This window comes from Podarcis cretensis (genome assembly GCF_951804945.1).
Source record: "Podarcis cretensis genome assembly, chromosome: 7".
Lineage (NCBI taxonomy): Eukaryota > Metazoa > Chordata > Lepidosauria > Squamata > Lacertidae > Podarcis > Podarcis cretensis.
Window position 1 is genome coordinate 44,856,684 of NC_137176.1, and position 22,414 is coordinate 44,879,097.

The window sequence follows — 22,414 nt, forward strand, 5'->3', positions numbered from 1 at the left end:
AGATGTGATGGTGTTTCATTTTCTTTATAATGGGCATACCATACTTGCACCAATCTCTTCCTCTGGAGAGCTTAGAACAGTTTCCATTGGGGTTTCTATTGGCTTCCAAGCTCTGATCAATTTCATGTTTCCTCCCCTAGGCTTTCTGTGCAGTTGAACCTCAGGACTTTTGCTTCTAGTGGCCTGATATATTACATGACTCACCAAAAGCAGGTCGATTATGCAGCCCTTCAGCTACAAGGGGGAAAGCTTTATTTTTCATTTGACCTTGGAAAGGGTCGGGCAGTAGCCTTTCATGGAGCAATCGTCAGTGATGGGAAATGGCATACGGTAGGTGGGCCAAATGCCTGCATTCAGCCTTGTCTTAGGTCTGGGTCTCCTGCCTTTCTCGCATACTTTCTTATGTTGGAAAAATAATTCCCGATTAAGTATTCTCCTCTTGCACTATTTCAGAACTTTTCATTATCTGCATGTTGGTATTTTTAAAATAAAAATAAATTTCCCATTAAATGCATGGTAGCTTTTGCATTTCTTTACTAACGCACTGTGCATTAAGTTATCCAAAGGCAATAATTTGCTGCAAAAATGTAGTAAATAAAGATTGCATTGATGTCTAGCATTGGAAGAAGCAGAAAACTTAAAATAGTCATGCTCGTCCCACACAATATATGGAACCCTATTCTTAATTGGATGTTTCCTAGTCTTAACTATTGGTGTCATCTTACAAATATTGTATCTTATCTTATAGGTGAAGACAGAGTATACTAAAAGGAAAGGTGTTGTCATAGTTGATGGGCAGGAATCTGCAGCTGTAAATGTTCCGGGAGATGGAAACACATTGGATGTGGATGGGAAGCTGTACCTAGGGGGACTACCCTCGGCTTATGCAGCCAAGAAAATGGGAAATGTAAGCTTTTTCTCTTTAATTGTCCTTTATGTCTATTGTCTGCCAGGCAAATCAGGCTGCATAACAGCATTCTGAAAGAAAACAACCATTTGCAGTGCATTGAAACACAAAATCCGTGCAGGAATCGTTGCACACCAATGACTTGTCAATATCAGATGTTGATATCAGCCGCATGGAAGTTTTGGTGCTTTTATACCATCGTTCATCCCTCTCACCTCTTAGGTCTGAATGTGTTTAAAGTATGCAAATCCTTTGAATCTTTATTTTATTTAGAAAGATAATAGCAAGAGCAGTGATTTCTACCTAAGCTTTGCAAAGTTTATCAGTGTCTGAAAGAAGCAGCTTCAGCTTTCACTGTGTCTGCAATAAGTAGGAGCTTGTTCATAGCCATAACAAAAGCAGTATGACATTTCTGAACAGTGAAAAATGTATCCTGTAACCAGGTGGGGGCTCCCAACATTATTTCTTAAATTAAATAAACTTCTGGTGGTCTGATTTTTATCCCAGCAGTGGTGCTGGCAAGAAGGGAGAATTAACTCTTTCCTACATCCTGTTTTCTGAATTCCCCTCTCCCTCTATTTCAGTAGCCATCAAGGAAAAAATGTAGGTATTTGTATTGTGTATGTGTTTTTCCTGCTGTGGAGCTAATAACAGGATTCAGTTTAATTTAGAAATTCACATTTCAGCCCAAAAGTAGGATTATTGATCTGTTTTTATCTATTACATTTTTTATTCTGCCTTTTGCTCAAGCTCAGATATCTGGTTTTCCTCCCCATTTTATTCTCACAACAATCTTGTGAAGTAGGCTAGGCTTAGAGACTGTGACAGGCCCAAGATTACCCAGCAACCTTCATTGCTTAGTAGAAACGTGAACCCTGGACTCCTCAGTGCTGGTCTGGCTCACTAACCACCCTGGCACTTTGGTTTGTTTACAGTCTGGACACACATTATGTGCATTTATGCTGTTTCTTTTCTTTTTATGTGCTCACAGCTGTGTTACTAACCCTGATCTTCAGTGATTTACAGTTCTGAAGCAGTAAGTTTTGCAGTGTGTATGTGTGTGAGATGTATGTACTGCATTAATCATGACACTGAATTGTTTGCAGATTACTCACAGTATCCCTGCATGCATTGGTGGAGTAACCATTAATAGCAAACAAATGGACAAAGAGAGCCCAGTCTCAAATTTTGCTGTGAATAAATGTTACGTTGCAGCCCAGGAAGGAACGTTTTTTGATGGAAGTGGTTTTGCTGCCCTTGGTAAGCAACAGATTATTTTGCAAACCTTTTTCCCCAAGCAAAAATGAAATAATAGAGTAATATTCCATTATTCTACACTTCCACTCCTGTATTGATCCCCTGCTCCAGTTTTGCTGATTCCCTACTAATAATATGTAAACAGCTATTGCTTAATTCTGAAACATAATTACTTAATTAATCACATTTCAAGTAACTGTTTATTGGTCAGAAAGAAAAATAATAATTGTATTACTAACCATGGAGCAAGTAAAAGCTTTATGATATAGTGAAATTTAGAGGAAGCTTTAATTTATACTTTCTCCTACAAAACCAAGCCACTTAGCCATTATTTTACATTGGAAGTGTGTCAGGAGGTAACCCATCCTGTCTCGACAGCTGTTTCTGAGCCACTTTTTAAAGGCATTCATCTATTATAAAATGGATTCTTATCTGGTGTACCTGAAATGTTTTGGGCTACAACTTTCATCAGCCCCAGCCAGCAATAGGGGAAATGACTTTTTTTAGATAGGTATCACACCGTTCGATCAAAGCCCTATTTAACAAACAACCAAAGACTATAAAATACAACAGCATCATGCACGTATATGTTCTGAGAAGTACCGGTAATTTGTATTGTGACTACCCAAGAACTTTTCAGCAGTGTGTATCTTCCACAGTCCAAATGTGTACCTGCTTTTACCCACATAATCAAAATTACATCTTTGGGTATGGTGCAAATATTGGGTTGCGTCTAATGCAACGCTATATGAACATGACATCAGAGGAAGGATTACTGACTCCCAACTTTGTTATTTCTCTCTCTTTTTAAATAGTTAAGGAAGGCTACAAAGTCCGATCTGACGTTAATGTTACATTTGAGTTCCGCACCACAGCTCTCAATGGAGTTCTTCTGGGAATTAGTAGCGCTAAAGTAGATGCCATTGGATTGGAAATAGTTAATGGCAAGGTGAGTTATAAGGTCGTGTGAAAATGTGCTTGTGAATCAATCTTGACAAATCTGGCAGGGATCTGTTAATAACAATCAAGGAGGATGCATATGTAATGTGTAATGCTGGAAGAAGAAGCTGGGTCAGTTATTAATATGTGACAGAAAAATGTTGAATGCAGAATTTGTTGTGAATTTAGGTTTGTCCGCTAGTTAGCTAGTATGTTTTAGCTATCTCCGTGAATCATACTTCCGTGTTCTCCTACACTGGTGTTTCCTCCCCATTCGCCTCATTCTGAGTATAATGCTTATTTCACAACCATCTATTTGGGGACTTTAATTAAACAATGAGGAAGTTAAGGTCTCTAAAATAAGATGATGAAAAATGTGAAAGGTTTTTTTTAAAAAAAAACAAAACACCCGTTAGACATAAATTCCATGGCTATCGTTTTATAAATATATCCATAATAAACCTGAGAAGCCTAAAACTTAATTATTTAAGCTGTTTTGTCAGATAATACATTGCAAATGAAGGAAAGCATAAACCATCTTGAGAACCGTCAAAATACATCTAAACAGTTTCAATGAAGCCATCTTCAAAGTACTATTTTAGGTTCCTAGGAATTTTTTCCATTAAACGAAGCTTTTGTGGAATAACTTGAACCCTCTATTACCTCTCTCTGTTTTCTCTGCCCCTTTTTTCTCCTTTGCGCTTTTCAGCTTATATTAAGTGGGATGAGGGGAGGCTTTTGAGTGTGAACAAATTCATTAATGAATACGTTTCCACACAGAAGGTCAGAAAAGGGGACAATTGTTTCATGGTTTTACCTCCTAGAAAGTTTTGTTAGATCAGGAGAAAGATTAATTTTCCATCGTGGTAAGTACAGGGGATTAGATATGGGCTTTGATGATGCCCCCAACTCTGGGGCAGCCCTCCCACCTGATCTGCCCAGAGTGTGCAGTTGTCCTATTCAGCCCTGCTTACTGCTAGCTTGTGCTCATCCAGAACTGCTTTTCCTTAGTCACTAGTGAGTCACGGCCACTTTGGCTCCTCTCCCCACCAATAAACACTCATATGAAGGATGTTGATGTAGCAGCAGTAACACTAGCCTTGCCAAGGAAGCCTATTGCAATGCTTCACCCCACCCCACACCCAGCATGAGCCTTCAGTTGGCATCTATCTAGATTCCAAGGAAGCCATGCATGGGAACTCCCCAGCCCCTTAGGGAGCCATCTTGACTGATGACAGTGATGATTCCCGTTTATGAGTTGCCTCCTATGCAGCATATCTTTTTTTTTTTTTAATATTTATTAAGAATTTTTCATTTACAGTAAAAAAAAAAATGAACATAACATTGCATATCACATATTTTCTTATCACTTCTGGACTTCCTCACATCTCCCGCTCCTACGTTCTAGTTTAATACACTTAAAACAACAATTTATTCCCTTATCTCCATCCTTACTGTCAAATTTCGAATATATTTCAAATTTTGGATACGTTTATTCCAATCCTTACAAAAGAAAATTTAATTTAGCCTAATAATTATCTAAAAAAAAAAAAATAGGTTTTTCATCTTATATTTAAATTATCTTCATGATTTACTTCATCTATTTTGATGGTGCCAATTTGTCTAAAATCAAGCATCCTGCTTAACATTCATACAGTTTGCAATATTTTTGCAGATAAAGCTTAAATTTTTTCCAGTCCTCTTCAATGATTTCTTCTCCCAGGTCTCGGATTCTGCCAGTCATCTCAGCCAGTTCCATGTAGTTCATCAGTTGCATCTGCCATTCTTCCAGTGTGGGTAGATCTTGGGTTTTCCAGTGTTTAGCAATAAGTATCCTTGCTGCTGTTGTTGCATACATGAAAAAAGTTCGGTCTTTCTTTAACACCCCTTGGCCGACAATACCCAAAAAGAAGGCCTCTGGTTTCTTAAGGAAGGTATACTTAAATACCTTTTTCAGCTCATTATATATCATTTCCCAGAAGACCTTCACCTTAGGACAGGTCCACCAAAGGTGAAAGAACGTTCCTTCATTTTCCTTACATTTCCAACACTTATTATCAGACAAGTGGTATATTTTTGCAAGTTTGACTGGGGTCATGTACCATCTATATATCATTTTCATTACATTTTCTTTCAAAGCATTACATGCAGTGAAATTCAACCCAGTAGTCCACAACTTTTCCCAGTCCTCAAACATAATATTATACCCTATGTCCTGTGCCCACTTTATCATAGCCGATTTAACCGTTTCATCTTGTGTGTTCCATTTTAACAGCAAGTTGTACATTCTTGAAAGTACCTTGGTCTTAGGCTCTAGCAATTCCGTTTCTAATTTCGATTTTTCCACCTGGAATCCTAATTTTTTATCAAGTTTAAAAACTTCTTTAATCTGCGCGTAGTGTAACCAATCTCGCACTTTGTCTTTCATTTTCTCCTGACTCTGCAATTTCCAATTGTCTCCTTCTTTTTCTAATATTTCCCAATACTTTGGCCATTTGGCCTCCATATTGAGTCTTTTTTGGGCCTTAGCTTCCAATGGTGAAAGCCACCTTGGAGTTTTATTTTCCAATAAGTCTTTATATTTTGTCCAGACATTAAACACTGCCTTTCTGACAATATGGTTCTTAAAAGCCTTATGAATCTTAGCCTTATCGTACCATAGATATGCATGCCAACCAAATGCATTGTTGAAACCTTCCAAATCCAATACATCAGTGTCCTCCAGAAGTAGCCAGTCTTTTAGCCAGCAGAAAGCTGCTGCTTCATAATACAGCCTTAAGTCTGGCAGGGCAAAGCCCCCTCTTTCTTTCACATCAGTTAGTATCTTAAACTTGATTCTGGGCTTTTTGCCCTGCCAGACAAATTTGGAAATATCTCTCTGCCACTTCTGGAAGCATTCTGTTTTATCCACAATCTGTAATGTTTGAAACTAAAACAACATTTTTGGCAATACATTCATCTTTACAGCGGCGATTCGGCCTAACAAAGAAAGTTTCAATCTTGTCCAACTTTCTAGATCTCTCTTAATTTCTGACCAGCATTTCTCATAATTATCCTTAAACAGATTTAGATTTTTTGATGTTATATTTACCCCTAGATATTTCACTTTTTTAACCACATTTAACTCTGTCTCTTTCTGAAACCAGTCTGACTCTGTATCTGTCAAGTTCTTTCCCAATACTTTAGTTTTCTGTTTGTTTAATTTAAATCCCGCCACCCGGCCAAATTCTTGGATCAATTGTAATGCTTTTTTCGTACTTGGCTCTGGCTCCTGTAGGGTCAAAACCCTATGCAGCATATCAACGTGATCTCACAATATAATAAAAACACATACAAAACAATTGCACACATAGAGCCAGTTAACAGCAAGTACGTGTATGAAAACAGTTTCAGACCAAATCCGGACACCAGCTGGGATAAGAATCTCTGCTTAGAAGGCTTGTTGAAAGAGAAAAGTCTTCAATACATGCCAAAAGGAAAATAGAGGTAGCACGTATCTGATATTTATTGGGATGGATTTCTAAAGGTTAGGTGCTGCGACACTAAAGGCCTGATTCTGACATTGTGTGGAGTGGTATGGGCAAGATGCCCTTTCCTGCAGAGCACAGGGATCAGATGGAGACAGAAGAAATGAGGCAATAGTTTAGTTTCTAACATAATAATTCCTAGGCGAGAAGGCACCCCGCATGCTAGAGTTCTCCTTCAAGGCGGAGTGTTGATCCATCACAAACCCTTAGCCTGGGTTAGAAAAGGCAATTTGGTAGGACTCTAAAAATAGGGATGGCTCCTGGGAGGCTAGTTTGGCCTCTTCCTGATAGGGAATAGTCTCTTGGGCATTACATACTGCTCAACTGTCAAAGCTACCGGCAGTGAGCTTTGGATGAATTACCAACCATTTGGTTAAAATGAAAAAACTTTCCCACATCATTACTGAGAAATTTGTTATATTTAAAAGAACAAATATTTTTCTTGCCTTCTTCTATTATTGTTGCATGGCTGTTGCTGTGTAGGTTTTATTCAGTGTCAACAACGGAGCTGGTAGAATAACAGCTACCTATGAGCCCAAAGGCACAACTGGTCTGTGTGATGGACTGTGGCATAAACTCCAAGCAAACAAAAGCAAGCATCGTATTGCTTTGATAGTTGATGGAAACTTGGTTCAGACTGACAATCCACATACACACTCCACCTCTGCAGATACGAACAACCCTATTTATGTTGGAGGATATCCTGGTATGTTGCTTTCCTCATTTTCAAAATGCAGATTATTATTTTTTTACTCGTTATATTTTCATTCCACCCTTGGTTTGTGTTCTGGCTGACTGGTGGTGCAAATGCCATAAAGCAGCATGAAATTGGTAAAGTTAGAGAATGTCCTGCTTGATACTTTATTTTCCCATCTCCTCAGAATCTGAAGCCAGGTTGGGGCTTCATATGAATTAGCAGCTACGTATAAGGGACGTGGGTGGTGCTGTGGGTTAAACCACTGACCCTAGGGCTTGCCAATCAAAAGGTCGGTGGTTTGAATCCCCGCGACGGGGTGAGCTCCTGTTGCTCGGTCCCTGCTCCTGCCAACCTAGCAGTTCGAAAGCACATCAAAGTGCAAGTAGATAAATAGGTACCGCTCCGGCGAGAAGGTAAACGGCATTTCCATGCGCCGTTCTGGTTTGCCAGAAGCGGCTTAGTCATGCTGGCCATGACCCGGAAGCTGTACACCGGCTCCCTCGGCCAATAAACCGAGATGAGCACTGCAACCTCAGAGTCGTCTGCGACTGGACCTAAAGGTCAGGGGTCCCATTACCTTTTTTTTATAAGCCCATTTAGAACCCATCATGGGTATAGGCACTCCCTACAGTCCCCAAATTGCTGTCTGGTAACTAGTGCTGTGGCAGAAGGCCTGTTTCTCTTCTGCCCTTTAGTCTGGAGTTTCCTTTGTGCATATAGACCCCTTGGGTCCTGCAATGGAAATCCTGTTGATGGTAAAGGGGAGAGGGGAACTACCGCAGGCTGTGAGGGTTTTTTTTTACTTGGTAGTGTACAATCAAGGACTTACTGGAAGCTGTCAAGCCATTTCTAATGTACAATTTTAATCTCCTCCTAACAGCAAACAGGCTCACTGTGTTCTTTCATTTGTTTTCTAGCTGATGTAAAACAAAACTGCTTGACCAGTAAGAGCTCATTCCGAGGGTGTTTGAGAAACCTTATGCTGCTTAAAAGCCAACAGGCAGAAGCCTTTGACTTCAGTGAAGCCTTTGACCTGCATGGAGTTTTTCCACATTCCTGTCCTGGGGCTGAACAGTGAACGGTCCATCTTTAGATGTTTCATCTGTTTTTAATGGAGGGAAAATGTTTTTAATGATAATCCTGGTCTCAGCGATATCCATGTATTTTCCAACTCAGGACAACTGTTTTTAACCAGAACTTCTACGATACCACATTTAATTTTTAAAGTCTCTTTGTACAACAGATACCTCTACTAAAATGTTAACAGCATTGAGTACTGGTTTTCATTTTGGGTGAAATTTGTTTCTTTCTCTCCCCACCCCCACCCAAAGTGTTTACAGTGTATCTTCTGCTGATTTGTTTGACAGTATTTCATTTGGCATATATTGGTTTTTTCTATAATAAAGCTATAAAATGGGGCACCATGCAGTAAAACATTATTTCAGGTTGTGTGTGTTTTGTAGCTGTAAAATGTGACTCAGAAAAAATGTTAGGTAAAGGCACAAGCTGGAGGAATTTAGTAGGAAGTCAATGCTAAAATCTTGAGCAGATTCTGACCTACCGCTGAAAACTTCACACTGGTAATGCTGCTAGTAATTTGTATTCTGTATAGAAAAGAAGCTCAGCTGGAAGCTGAATATGTAAATTGCTCCCTAACACTTAGAGAGGGGCCAGGTTGCAGAGCCAGTTCTACTTGACCTATGCTGAAGCAAGTGCATATCCTTAGTGGCCATTTGCTATGCAGATGCTTCCCATTTATATTGTAATGAAAGCACCGGAGGCATAATGCTAAGGTTCCTGTTGGTGCTGTGCACTTCTGCAGCCCTTGTCACAGACAGATGAGAGAGTTGGCAATCAGCAGAATCGCATGGTGCAACTTTTCCCTGGACTAGATAACATTTAGGATTGTAGGTGTGGAGGTTTGCATGTTTGAATGTTCTCCCACAAAAATGTCCTGCAAATAGAAAACTATTGTGCTAAGGAGAAGCCTGGACAACAGATCTTCATCACAGAATCCTAGAGTTGGAAGGGATCACAAAGGTCATCTTGCCTAACCCCCCTGCAGTTCAGGAATCTTGCTGAATGTGGGACTGGAACCCACAACCCTGATGCTCTACCAACTGAGCTATTTATACTTGCTGTGTTATGGGAATGAGTTGCAGACAGTGCTGTTTTTCTGTTAACAACATTTTACATCCCTCTCCAGAGCATTTGTAACAACTGAGGCCCACAGATCTCATGTACTGCGTTCTGGAAGCCTCTGATTGGCAGGTCATCCATGTTGCCTGGTGTCATTGGTTCACTTTTTGAAGTGGACTAGAAGATACAAAAGGTAAAAAATCTTATTTGGATTACTTCATTCTTACTTGGTTTTATAACTATAGTTTCTAGTTATCAATTAGTAAAGCACCCATGTTTCCTTCAGAAGACTTAATAATGCTTAATGCAACTGATATGAGACCACTGGTTTCCAGAAGTGAGGCTGCAATCCTAACCCCTTACCTGGCAGTAAACCCCATTGAATTCAATGGGACTTCCATCTGAGTCAACATGGTTAGGGTTGCAGCCAAAGTCTGTAATAGCTGTTAGAACCTAAATTTATTCTGGGAGCACTCAACTACTTTGGAAAGCTTAATGTCTTCTTAAAGCCCCCTTTAAGGAGTTGATAGGCATGTTTGTTTGATTTTGAAGTGTAGGTTGGTTTTCTTTGCAGCAGATCACATCATGAACCATTAAGTAAATTCACTGGGATTAATTGTTCAAGCATAAGACAACATTTTCATGCCTGCAAAAATCCTGGCCATCTAATACACAAACAAGACACAACAAAATATCTTATTTATTTGGTTTAGGAATACAAGATTAATCTAAGTAGGCCTATATATCAAGTCCTTTTTATGCATTTCACTTTTAAGTCACTCATTTTCAGGAAGCCATGTTTTAAATACAAGATGCAAGAAAGAATGTAAGAGGTTTAGTTGATAGCATTTTAATTGTTTTCCTGAATTAAGTACACACATGCTCTACTTTCTAAATCCTCTGTGTTTAGTCAGAATGCTGTAATCAAACATTCACAACAGATGGTCAATGAGAACAAATGCTAACAGATTTCATTTTAAAGGAGTGTTTAAATACTACTAGAGTATTTTTTTTTTAAGGACTGCTTTAAAAAGTGATATGCCTCTGACATTAGCTTCCAGCTGAATTCAGTATGAACAGAAATGAAAGTGCAGAGGTTGTTTTTTTTAATCTAGTACAATACTTAAGACACTTACTTAACACGTTAAACGTTAGCTAAAGTCCAGATTTAACCATGGAAAAGAACACATAAAAACTGCAGAATGATAGTTTCCCCTCCCTATATAATAGAAAAATGGATGTTGCAATAGAAGGGGATGCCTGCAGCTATACAAATATTAGAATCTGGGGTGGGGCATCTTTGCCTTCTGTCAAATGAATTTGAGGAAAAGAGCAGCCAATGCACACTTGCCTTCATGCAGCCAGGACAGCAGCAGTGTGTAGGTGCAGGTCACTAGCTGTACCTGCTGTCAGCTAGGCTGAAGGGAAGCAAGCAGCTTTTTGTTTGTTTCTCTTTACTTGCTTCTCTCTATTCTGGGGCCTATATGATAGGTGGGGGGAAATTGGGTTGTAGGGATAAGCACCATTAGGAACATTACCCCAATTTCACTTTCCACCTAATATAATATATGGTACAAGTGATACTGTTTGCTTGCAACTTAAAGGGGTGTATGTGTCTACTATACATTTTGGAAAGTTGTTAAGATATTGTAACCAAATTTTGCATGATGCTTCCTGCGATCAAGGAGCAGGCTTTTTCATCCATGTTAGATGAATCAAGATGGCCTCGTGAACCTTTTAAAACTGCACTTATTTTAACCACTGCAGTGATTTTTTTTGGTTCCTCAGAATTCCTAAGGAAGGCCAGGTATGCAAGGCTGTTAGTGTTTATAAAAAGAACAAAGCTGGCTTGATTATGAGAATAATTTGCCCACCTCTCCTGGGGTCCTTTAACTGGCAATGGGAGAGTATCCTTTGCAGCTTAAGAACTGACCAAATTGACAGCTAGAGCTCTCCAGTATATGTTTACTTCCATCCCAGTGTCTGTCTTCCACTGAGGAAAGTTTTGTAGTTTCTGATGCACTGTGGGGTAGGTTAGAAGAGGCAAGGTTGGCACAGCATCTTTCCAGTTGTGCTGCCCCATCTTGACCCTGATCCTGTTGTGGAAAGTGAATGGCTCAGTTGAGAAACTGGGTTCAAATCTTCCATAGGGTAAAAAAGAAAATATGGGAAGATGGCTCTTTCCATGACCATACAGATATGAGTAGTTGACAAACTGAAATGGAAAGCATTGGAAAGAAGCACTGGTGGAAAATACTTGGTCATGTGCAGAGAGGCAAACAGTGGCACAGGAAATAAATACTGATATAGTTCCAGCTTATTGAAAGTTGGGTAGTTAGATAAAAGACAACCATTGTGTGAACCAGATAGCACTTCATGACACTGAAGGGAAAAGAGCTTCGGCTGTTAAAAACACACAGATAAGCTATAAAACATGAACATCAAAAAAGACCAGGTTGGAAAGGTAGAGTCAAGAGCGGAAAATGCATTCTCTTAACCTTGCCTTTCACTCCTGTGGCAATTTAGCACAGGTTCATACATGCAAATAAAAAGTATTAAGAACTCAGTAAGCTTGTAGTGAAGGGAAAGTAGAACCCACAAGCTGAATGTCCCCACATTTTGCCCCCAAGCTGTATGCACACCTCCAGAAGGGAAGTTCAGTTAGCACTGATCACATGTAGTGGGGAAGCGGCTGGTGAAATCCGCCCACCCCAATGAACAGCTGATCAGGGCAGACTGGGTATTTGGGTCCTTTCAGATTAAATGCAAAGGTGCTGAGCATGTATTAGTCTAAAAAAATAAAAAAAAATAAAATAGAATGAGGTAGTTTGCACTGTTAAGACATGAGCAACTGATTGTTATAGAATGTTCCAGTACTTCGCTTGATCTTAGCCGAAAGGCTGAGAAGCCTTTTAAGACATTTATTCTGTTTTGTACAATCTCAGGCTCTCCACTCACTCCTGGGCACACAACAGAGCTTTCTCTCCTGTCCCCTCCAACTCCCTGCATACCTTCAAAATCAGCACATAAGGAGAGTCCTGCTGGTGCAGCATTGGATACAGCCCACAGAGTGTAAACTTTGTGCCATCTCTGCCTAATATCCCTCTAAATGTTTAGAATTGTCCCCCTATATCCAAAAGTTACTACATCAATATATGCTACATTGATTTCATTTAATGAAATCAATGGCATTCCCATTGTTCAATGTCATCCGGGGAAAAACTATGCCAAGGCCTATTGAGTTAGTGCACTTGCTTAGTTATAGCTCAAAATACCCACTCTTCTTCCTTTCCATGGCCCACAGTCCAGCTTTTTAAGAGAAAACCAAACCACATTGAATTAACTGTGCAGTAAGTATTTGAATTTAAATGAGATTCTGCTTTGCATCTTATGAGGTTTACCAAAAAACCCACAAAAATCTTTCTACAGATAGGAATAAAAATGGAAATATAGATTCATGCTGCAGAACTAGCCTCCTATTGAAACCATCAGTCAGTTAATACCTCTCATTGGACATCCAAATTTATCCCTAAATCTATTTAATTCAACTTAATTCAAGGCCTGATTCAGCCAACATTAGGCACTTTTCTTTTTCTTCTTATTCAAGAGATTTAAACACATACTCAATTCTCCAGTTAAAAGTGCTCAGTGTTGTCTGGATTTCCCCAAAGTTTATACAAGTAGCCTTCAATGTTTTGAGACCTTTAATATAAACGTGTCTGGGGACTCATTTCTCTTTTTTATCCATATATTTGTATGGTGATAGTGCTGCAGTTGTGACCCATCTTAGATCAGGCTGGGACCTGATAGTGAAGGGGTAGCCAATGTGGAACTTACACCTTCTATTATCCTTAAGCTATTGATCATGCTGGCAGTGGCTGATGAGTGCTGCAATCTGAAACATCTACTTCTGCACTAATGGGCCCTGACCCAACAGATGAAAACCAATGGTCTAAAATGCCTCTTACTAAAACCACACTTCATTAAGACTCTGATTAAAAGAATCTAAGATCACTTCTCCCATATTTCTATAAACATGAAAGAGAACCCATTGTTTTAAACACCGTTGGTTCAAAATTAAAAGGCAAAAGAAATAAAAGGAGGAATGGGCACCTGTCAAATAAGACATCACATCTCATAGGCTGAGAATGCTTAACAGTATGGCTGGTTTTTTAAAGCAGACTTGAAAATTTCATGAACAATCAAGGCCTCCATCTATCATTTAGTTCTTTCCAAGTGGTTCACGTGTAGCTCAATCAATAGCACAGTATGTGAAATGAATGTGTTACAAATCAACTTGTATTATTTGTTACACATTAATTTGAACATTGGTAAAGTCAGAGAAATGCCATTAAAATGCTGAATAGCTATATGTTTATATACATGCACAGTAAATTAACAGTAAAAAAAAAATTGCCTTTACACAGTAGTTTCCCCCTTCTCATTGGCAGTAGTAATAAGAACTGAGGCACAGGTATTAACATTTGAGAATAAAAGCTTTCCTTTCAACATGAATAAGTTGTCACAGAATTTTGGCACTGCCTTTTTCCATATTGAATGATACTTCCTCTTTTCCTTTGACTATCTTGTTATTAGTGGTTCATTCTTTCTTTGTCTCCTGGGAGGCCTCAGAATTTCTTCCATATAAAAGGCAGGTGGCAAGATAGGGAAAAAAATCCAGTTTTTATATTCTGTTAAACAAAAAGTTCTATCTATATTCCTCCATGTCAGTTGAAACAGGCACCAGTAAATCCAGTATTAAAATGTACTCATTTCAAAATAAATTATTATAACAAACCCTAAGGTTGGGTTGTATGATGCATTGGAAGGGACAATATTATAAAATATGTTCAGAAGATCATGCAGAGTAGCAACTACTTTGGTTTCATCCTTAGCAAGATGGCTCTTCTTCATGTGGAAGCTTTTTGGCATTTTCAGAAGTGATTTGCCAAGGTGTCTTTTTACAAGTTTCAACTTATTTTTGGTTTTATCACCCATTCCGCTTGAGGATTTGCATGGTAAACATCTAGCATGTAAGCATCTGGATCCAAACAGTGCTGTCCTGAAAGAAACATAGGATTTTTTTTAAAAAAAGTGTTTAGCTTTGTTTATAAGCTGTGGTAGATTTTTATAAAGTCAATTTTTTCATTCAGGGATGGGGAACCTGTAGCACGCTGTATACTGCTCGGAGTACAACTGCCGTCAGCCTCCACCAGAAGGCTAATAGTCAAGGATGACAAGAGCTGCAGTCCAACAACAACTGGAAGGCCACAGATTTCCTTCTCCCTGTTCCAATATAAATCCTCCATAGCTGTAATGTGTGAATTCTACATTTCCTGAAATATCTCCTTTTGCCTTTGAATGATGCTCGAAATGCAGTAAAACCATCAGGGTACAGGAACTCCCATAACTGCAGTAAACGCCACAAATCTGCTGGCCTTGTAGTTTCTGTTTGAACTGGGGACTCTCTAAACAGTTTAAATGTGTTCCAATCACATTTTAGGTTTTAGGGAAGACAGGGGGATTGGGGCATAAGGGAGAAGAAATTCATTTTCTGTGCAATAAATGGAACATACGTAAAGGTCTTAAGGGTGTTCCTGCAGACACAAATGAAAAATTGCACTCTTCCTACCTGTCCCTCAACAAAGCCTGTGAGCAAGAAGTTCTATTTGTTTTCATCTTTCACATTCAAAACATATCTTTACAACATTATGTAAATTTGACTTTACATTAATAATTATTGAAATAATTAGATTTTTTAATGCCCATTTTTGTCCCTACTCAGGTTGGGGCCTTGGGCAGGTGCTTTTATTACCCACTCTAGCTAGAGTACTGGCAGGAGTACTTTCATGGTGAGCTATACATGAGGCAGCAGAATGAGACTTTTAATGCTACCCCATGGTTCCATTATTTCAGTAGTATGTGGCTCATGGGTCAGTTTTGCCTGGCAAAGCTAGATGACTCTGCCTTGCTTGCTGCTCATCACAGTTGAGCTGGCTCATCACAGGCACGTATCTAAAAGCCAGCCTAGAAGACAAGGTTGTTATTGTTTCGATTTAAGCACTAACCTATATTTCCTCCGATTTCATGTAAACTTTGAATCTGCATCTTCTCTGATGATCCGTGGCTACAAAAGAAAACAAACAAAACATTAACAATCATATCCTAAGACTGCTGGTAGTGGTAAAGTTTAATCTGGCGGGATTTTAACCACCTACGGAGTGCCCTGATGGACTTGCATCACCTTTCTGTCTCCCATAATGGTCTCAGCTATTGTTGTTTGTTGCTCAAAGCCAACAAATTATTGGAAGTTGTTTGATGACTGGTGAAAACAAATTGGGCTGTAAACTGTGTGCCTGCAAAGCAATCACCTGGTCGTTTTACATTAGCCTGCCTCTTGTCAGCTCTTGCTTGTGTGAAACTTGCATGTATAACCATTCAGAAGAATGGAAAGAATGAATGGAAGCTTCTCTCGAGCCTCACACAGTTAGATAAAACTGAAGTTGGAATAATGAAAAGAATAGTATGGTTCTCCTCCAAAATCTTCCCATGAGCTGTTGCTCATCTTCTTGCTTTTACTCACCTGTTTTCACAGTAAAACCGTGCCAGAATATCTTTGGCTTTTGTTTGATTGTTCAGCTGGATTGCCATAGAGACTTTTGAATGCAATGGAGCATGAACTCTTATCACCCCTTCTGGTATATCAGACTGTAGAAACAGAGGAGAAAAACAACTTGCTAAAGTCAACAAATTGATTGGGCAAAGAATCCTTTTCAAAGGCAGTACCATCCATTCATCTAATATAATATGGGATAGCTGCTAGTCTTCATTTTCTGAAAAGCCCTGGGACCAATGAAAAAGACTCTAAAAGGAAGCTGGGGGTGGGGGCCAGAGATAGGTTGTTCTCCCCCTCCCACCTTTTACCCTATGGAGCCCAAGCCCAAGCAGAACTTTGATTTGGAGTGTCAGCCACTACCTGCCCAGTAGAATTGTACTGCCTGGAAATAAATTAAGGCATGTCTGGGCTTTTTGAGTAGACTGTTGGTGGCTCTTAATTACTTAACTCATTCATATTTTAACACTTTATACCCTGCATTTTAGAGAACCCCCCCCCCAAAAAAAAGTAGATAGCAACAGAAAACAATTCAGCTAATGTAAGTTAAAAACAAAATTCAAATAAATTTTAAAAGCAATAAAAAAAAAACAGAAGCAAAATAAAACAATGCTTAAGAAGGGCAAAACTACACAGAACAAAAACACCGAGCAGGGCTTGTGCAAGGAAAGCACTGAAGGAAGACACCGAGGCATGTCCTAGGCTCCAGCTGATGTCTCAGACTCCACTTGGAGCCCCTTATGGAAGGATTGGGGTTCATGCCCGAATTATAATACATCTGTCCTTCAGTAGGTGAAAAGCCTTGCCACTGGCGCAATTCAGTGTGTTGGCTTCATACTATAAAGCCCTAGAACAACCTTCCCTGTATGCAGTGGCGTAGCCTGGGTTGTCAGCACCCGGGGCAAGGCAAGTAATTTGCGCCCCCTAACCCGCACGCCTGGCACCCCCCCCTCCACAGTGGGTGGCGTCCCGGCAGCTCGGATCGGATTCGCACAGCAGTGAGAGAGAGTGAGTGAGCCAGGTAGGGGCAGAGAGCTGCGAGTGCGAGCGCCCCCCCCAGATGTTGCACCCGGTGCAGCCGGCCCCCCCTGCACCCCCCACGCTATGCCACTGTCTGTATGGTATTCTTTTACAGTGGTGCCTCGCAAGACGAAATTAATCCGTTCCGTGAGGCTCTTCGTATAGCGGTTTTTTTCGTCTTGCGAAGCAAGCCCATTGACAGCTTAGCGGATTAGCGCTATTAGCGGTTTAGTGGCTTTTAGCGATCAGCTGTTAAGCGGCTTATCAGTGGATCAGCTGATAAGCAGCTTAGCGGCTTAGGAAAAGGGGGGAAAAAGGGGGGGAAACCGGCAGGAACTCGCAAGACATTTTCGTCTTGCTAAGCAAGCCCATAGGGAAATTCGTTTTGCGAAGCACCTCCAAAACGGAAAACCCTTTCGTCTAGCGGGTTTTCCGTCTTGCGAGGCGTTCATCTTGCGGGGCACCACTGTAATGCCATTGTTGCGAACTGCCTCTGGCATAATTTTTATTTAAAATAAATAAATGCAACTAACTAACCACCACAAACAGAAAAAATATTAATACCACCTCTGTTCTTTCAGGCCTCTCCCGTTCCATAGTTTTTCTTCTCAATAGCCTTCGCACACCCTTGTCAAACATCAGCTGTCTCTTTGTATTGTTTATGGCAGCTTCATTCATCTTTCTCACCTGAGATATCAGAAATGTTGGAACCTAAAAAGAAGGGAGAAAATAAAACTGAGTCTGCATTACAAATTACTTCCTGAAAGCCCCAGTGCGCACACACACTCCCGGAACATAATCCTACTGTAGAAAATCTTGAAAACAGAGGTCTCATTTCAACTTCCTGAAAAGAAGCATGCAGAATCTTAAGTGGCATTTTCTGCACTATCTCATCAATCATAGCTTTCATCCCTGAAATTGAAGTAACAGTTCTGGTGGTAAATCTACTTATTCAGCTTCTTAATTATCTACAGAGAAAGGTGGTGAGTTCCTGCAATATCCCCTTTTAAGCCTTTTTCCTACTGCAAAGTTTTTGAACGTACCAATAGTTTGACATGCTAACAGTGCACTTATTACAAAGCTTCAAAAGTCCCATTTGTAACAAGGTGGATCAAGCCCAGCCTTCATGGTCTTGCATAAACACAAATCAAAGAGATTATAGATGAAAAATGCTTGTCACTACTGGGTTATCATTCTTCCAGCTTCTCAGACTTCCTACCTTAGGTTTCCCAAATCCTTGCTAAATACTAAGAGAAAGAAGCTTTAACAAATATATCTTTCATGTGTGCCTCTACTACAGCTGTTCCCCTGATTTATTACTTTAAAAGAAATAGTTTGCCTATAAATGCTCTGTGTGCTTTATATTTTGCACTTCGGTCTCTATTTCTGTGAAATTACTAAACATCTGCATTAGTTCTCAGCCTGGACTTGTTCAGCTTGTATGAAAATTAGCCGCCTCAGCATGAGACTGTGAAATTAGCATTTGTAAAAATAGAGATGATGCATTTGCAAGGGTCTCCAAGACTGCAAGACAGAGATTAGGCTGGCATGAAGCCTGTTTTCTTTTCTACTGGAAAATGGTACTCAGTATATGCTCAGAGGTGCTTTCTCTTGCCAGCTAGACTCTTCAGAAACAAGTGTGAAAGGTATCGTTGATGATCCTCAAAAGTGGATCTTCTTGGTCAAGAAAGAAGGTCATTTAAATCAAACCTGGAGAAGTAATGTTCATCTGGTATGCAGAGACCAGAATGCAGAAAAGCCAGTATATTGCTGTGCAACAACAACAGGAGTAATCTGGAAAGCCTGCAAGTGGGAAAGCTATACCTGTATGGAAATTCATTCATATCTTAATTCACAAAAAGAACTATTTTAAATTAAGCCCTAGCTGCCATATTTTTCAAGTAACAGAATTTTATCCATTAAAAAAAAATCAGTATAAACATTCTTAATTGCTTGGAATTATCAAGGTAGCATATTCTCTAGCATCCGTTTTATCACCTTTTTGGCAGACCTTCTTCAGAGTTTGCTTCCATAATTGATTAATTAATGTTATTATTTACAGCCCAGTCACTCTGGGCAGTTTCCAGAACATATAAAAACATAATAAAATGAAAGTTATTAAAAACTACTCGATACAGGGGTGCCTTCAGAAAAACAAGGAATAAACTCCACAAGCATTCTCCATCAATGCATTTCCATGTTTTGAAAATATGTTTCTCTTGGATTCTGCCCGGCACCCATCAGTTAAAATCACAGGAGCTCTACAAAGAAGATGTGATAAGTCTATTTAACCTTAATAATAAGACAGAATAAAACTTTTGCTTACCATCCATAGGATATCCTGATATTTAATCAAAAGTCTCACGACATGTGCTGTAGTGGCTGCTGCTAGCATCTCTTCTTGGTTTGCACGTTTGCCTTTGTAGATGAAGAGGTTTGGGGCAACAATCATGGATACATTCCATAAAGTCATTTTGTTTTTCCTTTCATTTGCAACCACCTTCTTCAAGAACTGTAAAAGGGCCTAGTAGAGAGAAGGCTACTCAGACTCAATTTACTGGATCACAGAGACCCTTTAGGGTGTTTCCTGACCTGCATAGCTATTAATTTTATTCAGTTTAGCCAAAGTAAATCATAGAATTGGAAGTTGGAAGGGACTGTGAGGGTCATCTAGTCCCACCCCTTGCCCAACATGGGGCTTGAACCCACAACACTGAGATTAAGAGTCTCATGTTCTACTGAGTTACACATAAGCTAAGGGTGCCTTTTCTATGGATTTAATTATGCGTAGTTCAGTACTGAATTGTGGCACTTGCAAAATAAACATCAAAGGATGCCTGAAATTAATCAGCATGCACAATAATTCATGAATAGCAAATCAAGCTGCCATTGATGTTATTTAACAAGTTATTCAATTTGACCTGCATGTACTTCCACTAAACATATTGTATAAAGATATGTTTCCAAAACAGTGGACATACTGGTGGGATTTGGGCCACTTTCAGGTGGGCCTGAGTGCTGCCACAGCCTCCCAGTGCCTCCTCTCTTGCCACCACAGCCTTTTGATTGGACCAAGGACAGCACCTCCTTGCATGTTGACTAAAGGGTGGCCGGGAGACAAAGAAGTTCCAGGGGAGAGGAGGGAAGGGAGGTCTCTCTCCTTTGAGGGGAAAGGACTAGAGGGGTTGAAGGAATTTAGAAAGTGAAATCAAAGGTTGATATTTATTATTATGAATAATAACAAACAGTATTTTGGGTTGTGAGGCAAAGTTAAAAACTGGGTGTGAAAAAAGAGAGGAGAAATTACAAAATAGGTAGTTAAAAACATATCGAAAGATATGTGACAGTGGAAAGGGCAAAAATATATACAGTGGTGCCTCGGGTTACATACGCTTCAGGTTACATACACTTCAGATTACACACTCCGCTAACCCAGAAATAGTGCTTCAGGTTAAGAACTTTGCTTCAGGATAAGAACAGAAATCGTGCTCCGGCGGCACAGCAGCAGCGGGAGGCCCCATTTACTAAAGTGGTGCTTCAGGTTAAGAACAGTTTCAGGTTAAGAACGGACCTCTGGAACGAATTAAGTACTTAACCTGAGGTACCACTGTAAAAGGCTTTCACTTAAGAATCTCTGCACGAACACATTCTTTGTGAATTGGGAAGCAGAGTCACAATACCTTCAGAGCAAATATTTGTGCTTAGCGTGAGAAAAACTGGAGCTCCTTGCCAAAGGAAAATGCTGTGGCAAATAATTTAGCAAATTCCAATGGTAAATTAGATATGAGTAGACAATAATGTCAGTAACTGTCAGCTGATTATGCAAACTGTCTTCATTTGCCACTAATCTGTGACTGACTGCCCTTGCATCACCATTTTGTGACTGGTGGGCTTCAGCCATTTCACATGAGTGCAGGGTGTGTGTGTGTGTGTGTGTGTGTGTGTGTGTGTGTGTGTGTGTGTAGAAACTGAGAGTCCTTGCCGCAGAGCATTTTTGTAAGCTTGCAAAATAAAGAGTTCCATTAATTACAGAAATAATTCAACTAGCCTTCTCTACGCTTTCCCCACAGGAAAGCCTTTTCCCGAGCTGAGGAAAGGGAAATGACAAGTTTGGGGAGTTTTTGCTTCTAGGTTCTACATATTGAATTGGCTCGTTTAAAAATAAACAAATACAGATGGCAAACCTCATTGAGCAACGTGCCTACCTTGGCTGCGTCCCTGCTGGCATCGGGAAGCAACATGATCAGCAAATGCAAAGCTTGCAGCTGTAATTTGACTTTGGAGATTTCTAAGAATAAAATGATGGGGGAGAGTCTGTTAAAGAACCATCTGGGGGAAAGCCAACACTTTATATTTATATTTGGGGTTTTTTTAAAAAAAAAATTACCGCAATACCTAAGATACTGGCTTTGGGCTGGATGCAAAAGCCCATGCAATGTCATCTTCTAGTACAACTGAACTTTACCCCTTCTTCCCTCTGCATCCACACACCCCAAACTGGCGGAGGAGGGAGGGAAAGGGAACTCCCAGAAGCGCACAAGGGGGGAGGTCAGGGGAAATCATTCCCCCAGGCAAACAGAAATGCTTGAGCTGACAGAGTGATCTCCTTAGCTCTGCATTTAATCTCTCCCTTTAATCCTACACACAGCAGGTTGTATTAAACTAACTTTTACCCATCAAAATTAACAGCCACGATTAACTCAAGTCCATTAATTTGTGCATGTCTGCTCTGAGTAAAAGTTAGTTGATTGCAACCCAGTCCCCAAAAAACAGTGGGATTTACTCAAGAGTAAACATTCTCTCTCCTCTTTACACACCTATCAGACTGATAATCCTACATAAATTAAATCAGAGAATGTCTGTTCTGGTTTTCAAAGGAGCAAGTCTCTTAGAAGGAAGCCTTGTATGCAGGGACAAATTCCCTTCATACTTTATCCTTTGGGTCACGAGCAGGACATCTTTCACTGCAGGCTTCCCATCAACTCTTCTTTGATATCTCAGAAAGCCTGCCCTGGAGTTCAAAGCAGTCTTCTGTAGAACATAGTACATATCAGTCTCAAGGTAAAACAATATAATTCACTTTCAAATATTTTTGTGTGTGTCACATTGTTTAATGGTGTTCAGGCCCCAGTTATCATTAGGTCATAGATTTATTGTTCTGTTAGTCTCAATTCACCATATAAACTCTTCTCTGTAAATATATATTGGGATTACCATGTTCTGGCAGGTTTAAGTCTTCAAATGGTCTGTTTTAAGGGTCTTATAGTGACTGGAGGATGCAGAGACAATGTATGAAGTTTTCCCTGCTCCCTCTG

The 22,414-nt window shown here is 39.9% G+C and overlaps 2 protein-coding genes across 2 annotated transcripts in view; one reads left to right on the plus strand and one right to left on the minus strand.

Annotated features, from left to right (window-relative positions):
• LAMA1 (laminin subunit alpha 1) overlaps positions 1-8,596 on the plus strand; it is an 87,386-nt gene extending 78,790 nt beyond the window's left edge. Inside the window, exons 58-63 of the mRNA XM_079982830.1 lie at positions 141-330; positions 749-907; positions 2,014-2,167; positions 2,980-3,113; positions 7,114-7,336; positions 8,245-8,596. Of these exons, the coding sequence (XP_079838956.1) occupies positions 141-330; positions 749-907; positions 2,014-2,167; positions 2,980-3,113; positions 7,114-7,336; positions 8,245-8,405 (1,021 nt within the window). The 3' untranslated portion in view covers positions 8,406-8,596. The remainder of the gene's footprint in view (positions 1-140; positions 331-748; positions 908-2,013; positions 2,168-2,979; positions 3,114-7,113; positions 7,337-8,244) is intronic.
• Positions 8,597-13,743: 5,147 nt separating this feature from the next.
• ARHGAP28 (Rho GTPase activating protein 28) overlaps positions 13,744-22,414 on the minus strand; it is a 57,410-nt gene continuing 48,739 nt past the window's right edge. Inside the window, exons 10-15 of the mRNA XM_079983895.1 lie at positions 21,305-21,387; positions 19,426-19,623; positions 17,667-17,810; positions 16,050-16,174; positions 15,535-15,593; positions 13,744-14,528 (exon numbers count right to left, since the gene is read on the minus strand). Of these exons, the coding sequence (XP_079840021.1) occupies positions 14,437-14,528; positions 15,535-15,593; positions 16,050-16,174; positions 17,667-17,810; positions 19,426-19,623; positions 21,305-21,387 (701 nt within the window). The 3' untranslated portion in view covers positions 13,744-14,436. The remainder of the gene's footprint in view (positions 14,529-15,534; positions 15,594-16,049; positions 16,175-17,666; positions 17,811-19,425; positions 19,624-21,304; positions 21,388-22,414) is intronic.